This window comes from Misgurnus anguillicaudatus, chromosome 17, assembly GCF_027580225.2.
Source record: "Misgurnus anguillicaudatus chromosome 17, ASM2758022v2, whole genome shotgun sequence".
NCBI lineage: Eukaryota > Metazoa > Chordata > Actinopteri > Cypriniformes > Cobitidae > Misgurnus > Misgurnus anguillicaudatus.
In genome coordinates this window covers 40,814,082-40,821,095 of record NC_073353.2, presented here as the reverse complement: position 1 = coordinate 40,821,095, position 7,014 = coordinate 40,814,082, and the positions used below count along the sequence as shown (strand labels likewise).

Sequence of the window (7,014 nt, the reverse complement as noted above, 5' to 3'; positions counted from 1 at the left end):
TTAGTGACTATGTGTCACTGCGCCCTACAAAGAGCAATTATCAGATGGACTACATTCAGAATAAAGTAGTGTACACTACATATGCATTTGACTTATATAGGATATAATCAAAATGTAAGACTTTATTTACGTTTATTTATTAAGCAGGCCCTTTTATTTTAAGTGACTCACAAATGAGGGGGTGTTTAGCACTTCAGTAAACACTGGCTCAATGTTTTCCTAATGACTGTGCGGTGTACACTGTAAACTAGTTTTTAAATGCAGGAAGTGAAACACTAGTAATCCATACTAAGATATGTTTATTTATTAAATTAAACAAACATTATAATGAAAAATATTACACCTTTGATGCTGAACACTGAAAGCAGTCATAAAAAGTCATATACTAACACTTATCAATGTATTTTATATGAAATCGCACATAAAACCACTTAAGTAAACACACACATCATGTTATGATCTTAAAGCCGCTCTTGCTTTGTCCAGGATGTCTTTCCTTATACGTGGATAGCTTGGATGTGCGTCTAAAACCTGGTGAGAAACATTCCAATGTTATCATGTTTGAATTAACGTCATCATTAACTTTAAAGTCATCAAAGCACAACAGCAACTGTCCATTTATTTACTAGCCTTGGTTAAGTATTTTCCCAATCATTTCCCATTCTCAAAAATTATTCATTAAGCCATCGATCAAGCCAACTTGCAAGTGAATCCCAATCAGTGGCTGGTTGCATAAACTTCTAAGAAAAGCCTTAAAGGGGACATATGATGAAAATCTGACTTTTTTCATGTTTAAGTGCTATAAGTGGGTCCCCAGTGCTTCTATCAACTTAGAAAATGTGAAAAAGATCAACCCAGTAACTTAGTTTTGGTAAACCATTCTCTGCAAGCATTTAAAAAAATAGGTAATTCAGATTATGATGTCAAACGGGGATCTTATTATAATAATACCACCCCTTAATCTTCACTATCCAACCACGACACTGCTATTTAGTGCAGCAAGAGAGAAAATTGACTTGATAATGAAGTTTCAATTTTTAACAAACCACCATTATGGCGATCAGTGTGTGCATTCATCAGCTCATTTGCATTTAAATGGACACACCCAAAAACAGCACATTTTTGCACACACCTACAAAGTGGCAATTTTAACATGCTATTATAAATTATCAATAGTGTTATTTGAGCTAAAACTTCACATACATACTCTGGAGACGTCGAATACTTATTTTACAACTTAAAAAGTCTCATAAAATGTCCCATTTTAAAGTTAGTCATGTATGATTTTTTTTCAAGACTGATAAAAGCTGTTTAAAGGTGCAGTGTGTAAATTTTAGCGGCATCTAGTGGTGAGGTTACGAATTGCAACCAATGACTCAGCCCACTGCTCACCCCTCACTTTTGAAATGCATAGAGAAGCTAGAGTAGCCGCAACCGGAAAAACATGTCATCGTCGGAGACAAAAAAAAATGTATCCGTTAAGGGCTTCTGTAGAAACGTGGTGGCACAAAATGCCGACTTCCACGTAAGGGGAACCTCGTACATGTAGATAAAAACATCTAATTCTAAGGTAATAAAACATAACGATTCATTATAAGAAGGTCTTTATGCACCCATGATAATGTAATTTTGTATATAATATTGCATTTCTGTCAAGAGATCCTTCTAAAAATTACACACTGCACCTTTAAGTATGTTACATAAAACAGTTAGATTGTTTTAAATAAAATCCAAATTGTAAGACTGACTAGCCCAAACTAATTGCTAGTTGGTCAGACTAGTTCTTAAGACACGGTCTTAACATCACGGCTATGTTTATGCAACCTGAAACTAATTAGAAGCAAAAGTGCATGAAAATTACAAATGGCAAAGCTGTTATTTTAATTTCCATGAAGCATACTAAATACACTATGAGGCTGTTTCCCAGACAGGGCTTGTCCTAGTCCCAGACTAAAATGCATGGTTGAGCTGCCTTAAATTAAACATATCTTAACATATATCAAGTGCCATTGTTTTGTCATGCACACTGTAAGGTTTGTTTGTAAAAACTATGCCCTAATATACAGTAATGTATATATTATATAATATTCTGTATGGGAAACTGCCCCTACATTTTTAACCCCCTATGCAGACTTTATTGTAGTAGAGACTAAAATATACAGTAATATTTCTCACATACTTACTTTATGACACACATCTATAGCATCCACGTGTCTTTTGGCCTTCAGGTAATTGAATGCTAGCTTGTATCCTGATAAAGAGACAAAATGCTGATATGAACACGCAGATAATCACAGCACAGAAGGTCAGAGAGGCTTTATTCATACCGATAGTGGGATTGGTTTGATTGCTGTACTTCCAGGCCATTTCATAATTCATGGCAGCATCTCTGAAGGACTGCTCCTTCTCCATAATGTAGCCCATGTACTCGTATGCTTTACAGCAAGACTGTAATGAAACAATAGTTCATTAAAATTCTGTCATTATTTATTAAACTCGTATGATTTTATTCTGTGAAGTACAAAAAGGGAGTATAATGAGGAATATAATTGCTATTCTATTTCATATAAAGAAAGTGATTGGGACTGTTTGAAATGAGGCGCTATGATTTATGTGTTATATTCAAAATCCTTTGTAGCCAATGCCATGTGAGAAACGGACTAAAAACTTTTTTAACATCGCAATGGGTCAAATTAAAAGGACACTCCACTTTTTTTAAAAAATAGGTTAATTTTCCAGTTCCCCTAGAGTTAAACATTTGATTTTTACTGTTTTGGAATCCATTCAGCTGATCTCCGGGTCTGGTGGTACCACTTTTAGCATAGCTTAATATGATCCATTGAATCCGATTAGACCATTAGCAAAAATAACCAAAGAGTTTAAAAATTTTCCTATTTAAAACTTGGCTCTTCTATAGTCCCATAGTGTACCGAAAGTAGTCCACTGTTATTGAAAGTAACCAAGTGGACTATTTTCGGGCACTGCGTAATATCATTGCGCCTGCTGTAGCCATGTTACGGCAGCAAGGTCCTTGATTATTACGCCAAAATGAGAGTATAGTTCTAGCCATATCTGCCTAGAAAATCACAACTTTTCATTTTCTGTCCATCTTAGTACACGATCTAACTACAGAAGAGTCCAGTTTTAAATATTAAAAAAATATTTAAACTCTTTTTAACACTCTTGTTATTTTTGAGGGCAATGCTAATGGTCTAATCAGATTCAATGGATTATGCTAAGCTAAGCTAAAAGTGCTAGCGCCAGACCCAGAGATCAGCTGAATGGATTCCAAAACAGTAAAAATCAAATGTTTAACTCTAGGGGAGCTGGAAAATGAGCCTATTTAAAAAAAAAACCTGAAGTGTCCCTTTAAAAAACAAGTCAAATGATGCTTAAAATTGCTTTAAATGTGGCCTACTTAAATTAGAATTTAAGTGCATGATTTTTAAAAAACACTTTGGAAAAGGGAGTCCGGGCGAGTAGCAAAACACACTTGTAGCCAATCAGCAGTAAGAGGCGTGTCTACTAACCAACATCGTTGCCTGGATTGCATATATGTGGGGCGGGTCTATCAAAAGAAGGTCCAGAATCTATTGGGATAGGGGCGTGTTTGTTTAGGTGATTTCAAATATCAACATTGGCTTTCAGAGGTCATGCACCCCGCCTTTAAAACTACCTGTTTATTAAAGCAGTTTCCACACTGCAAGAATGATTTTCAAGAAAAAAAATTCTTAGTATTTTTGTCTTGTTTTCAGTAAAAATATCAAAAAAATTCTTAAATTAAGATGTTTTTTTTCTTGATGAGCAAAATGACCCAAGATAATAAGTCTAGTTTTTAGACCAAAAATATCAAATGTAAGTGATTTTGTGCATAAAACAAGCAAACAAATCTGCCAATGGGGTAAGCAAATTTAGCATTTAAGAAAAATTTTAAGAAAAGTTTTATGCACAAAATCACTTAAATTTGATATTTTTGGTCTAAATCGAGACTTATTTTCTTGGGTCATTTTGCTCATCAAGAAAAAACATTTTAATTTAAGAATTTTTAAATATTTTTACTGAAAACAAGACAAAAATACTAAGAATTTTTTCTTGAAAATCATTTTTTGCAGCGCAGCTGTTTGTTTTAAGATGTGGTAGGATCCCTATTACCTTATTGTGCCGCAGACATCTCTTCAGAAGATCTCCTGCCATGTCATATTTTCCCGACTGGATGTAGATGTCGGCCAGAAGTAACCAGCTCTTCTCGAATTCATCAGCATCGACGATGGTCCAGTTCATCTTGGCGATGCGCTTAAGTTGGTTTCGGGCTCGAGGCGTCTGCTTCAGGATCATGTAGGCAGTGGCCATGGCCAAAAGAGCAGGCACATAATCTTTCTGTAGAGACATTTACTGATAGTTACCGTAATGCATTGCACACATGCTGAGATTTAATGAAGACCAAGTTAGTAAGAAAATTAAAGTTTCTTTCCAACACATTGCTTACATGTTTGTGCAGTTAAATCTAAAGTGTGAACTAGTGAATATAGATGGTAATGAAATCACAGACCTCGCTGTTTGCGATCTCAATGAACACATTGAGAGCTTTCTCCACGTTGGCCTTCTGCTTGGTGGCCATGTAACAGTAATTCTCCAGTATGCGCAGCTGCACGTGACCCGCAGGCGTCTGCGGCTTCAACTCCTTTAACAGTTTCTCGGCTGTTCTTACGGCCAGCTGTTCCGACTCCTGCTTTTCGGTGGAGTTCCTGAATCGAACAACCAAAGATCACATCGTTTGTGAAGTGTGTAACAGTATGCTCACTGTGTACTGTATACTAAACTACCTGAATGCATGACACAAATTATATAATAATTGGTAAACACTACTGGCGTTCTCACATTTGGTTCATCTGAGGGCCTAAAAGAAAGATTTTTGGTTTATAATACAAAATATTCATTTAAGAGATCCACTTTCAGGTCTAACCACCATTTTTATTGACTCTCATTGCTCAGATGTGTGAAAACACCCAAAAACAAACAAGTAATGAATTTCAAGCCAAGTCATACAACTTTAGTTCATGTTTATTTGGTGCATGATAACCAGTGTGCGTGTTCCTCATTATATAAGTAGGTTACACTTTATAATAAGGGTCCATGAATTATAATGAACTAAGATATACATTTATTTTTTACTTCAGTATGAACTAATGGCGAGTTAAGGCATGCACTAATCATTAACTAATGGAGATTTATCATTAAGTACAACATTACATGTTTTTTAGTTGTTAGTTAATGTATTAATAAACATGAATAAACAATGAATTAATTAGTTTATGATTAGTACATTTAACTCAGCATTACCTTTTATTAGTTCAGGTATTAGATACCAAAAGTATTAACACCAATGTGTTACCAAAGTATATTGTGACCCACCCCATGTCTCCATCCAGGTTTTCAAACACCTCTCCCCCGACCGTCTCATTGTCAGGGTTCAGACATATCTCGATCATGTTATACACTGCATTCTGACCCCAATCGTTGTCTTTGCGGGCTTTGTTAAAGTGCCGTAACCCATCATTGGGTTCACCAGTATACCACAGAAACAAAACATCAATATTAGGCTTTATTAACAGCAGTATGGTTAAGGACATAACACTTATCAGATTCAGCAATTTGTTATAATATAATTCACATGCACATTAATATGGTATACTCGTCTATTTAAATCGTTTTTTTTTTTGTTCATGGGTCAATAACGTGACGTTAATTATTTTGTGTCCTTATGGTTTAATTAAATGTAAAAGGGTTAACATTTCAAAATAAATTAGCATTTTCCCTTTTGAGGACAAAGTCTAAAATTTCTGGTTTTATTTCATTTTGAAAGAATATTTTGGCGATCATTGCAAAAATGTCAATGTGGTGTAAACGGTCTGTGTTACTTGCTCTAACTAGTATTTTTTTTTTTTAAAGAAAATATTAATATATTCACAAAAATGTGGAATAAAATATAATCATCTAGTTTAGTGTAATATTATTTTTTTACATAAATTTTTACATAATTTATCAAAGATTATTTAGAAAACAGAGCTGTTTTCAGCATATGGCCGGAGAAATATTACAAAAACGGAATAAAATTTACATTTAGAAATAACTAATAAAATGTATTTTTATGTGATATTCTACATCCATTAAGGTTGATAAAATATTTATTATTTCTCATTCTTTGGCGCAATTTGTGGTTATACCATTTGACATTTTCAGGTCCTTTCAGTCTTACCTTTCATAAAAGTGGTGCAAATGTAATTTTTTATTGCATAAAATATATAAACATATATATATATATATCAATAGAGTTTTGAATTTCTCATCTTGCCAAACCGGTTTTGTCACTGACCCACATACAAATGCATGTGTATGACAAAATTACATGGATTTTATTATACATCACATTTATCATATTTACGAGTAGTTGACATGAAAAATCTATGGGAAGAGGATCTACACATTGCAAAAAAATATTTTCAAGAAAAAAAGTCTAAGTATTTTTGTCTTGTTTTCAGTAAAAATATAAAAAAATTCTTAAATTAAGATGCTTTTTCTTGATGAGCAAAACAATCCAAGAAAATAAGTCTAGCTTTTAGACCAAATTTAAGTGATTTGTGCATAAAACAAGCAAAAAAAAAATCTGCCAATGGGGTAGGCAAAAAATCTAGAATTTTTCTTGAATTTAGTGTTTAAAAAATGTTCAAGATTTTTTCATACCCCATTGGCAGATTTTTTTGCTTATTTTATGCTCAAAATCACTTCAATTTGATATTTTTGGTCTAGTGACTGGACTTGTTTTCTTGGTTTGTTTTGCTCATCAAGAAAAAGCATCTTAATTTAAGAATTTTTTTAATGTTTTTCCTGAAGACAAGACAAAAATACTAAGAATTTTTTTTCTTGAAAATCATTTTTTTGCAGTGATTGCACTATTATTATTTTAAATAATTGTCTGCCAAATGCATAGATGTAAACGCTGTGATCTCACCACAG

The 7,014-nt window shown here is 33.6% G+C and overlaps 1 protein-coding gene across 1 annotated transcript in view; it reads right to left on the bottom strand.

Moving 5' to 3' along the window:
* Window positions 1-282: 282 nt before the first annotated feature.
* Window positions 283-7,014, bottom strand: part of ttc21b (tetratricopeptide repeat domain 21B) — a 32,862-nt gene continuing 26,130 nt past the window's right edge. Inside the window, exons 24-29 of the mRNA XM_073854769.1 lie at window positions 5,413-5,580; window positions 4,550-4,745; window positions 4,153-4,377; window positions 2,328-2,448; window positions 2,184-2,251; window positions 283-531 (exon numbers count right to left, since the gene is read on the bottom strand). Of these exons, the coding sequence (XP_073710870.1) occupies window positions 454-531; window positions 2,184-2,251; window positions 2,328-2,448; window positions 4,153-4,377; window positions 4,550-4,745; window positions 5,413-5,580 (856 nt within the window). The 3' untranslated portion in view covers window positions 283-453. The remainder of the gene's footprint in view (window positions 532-2,183; window positions 2,252-2,327; window positions 2,449-4,152; window positions 4,378-4,549; window positions 4,746-5,412; window positions 5,581-7,014) is intronic.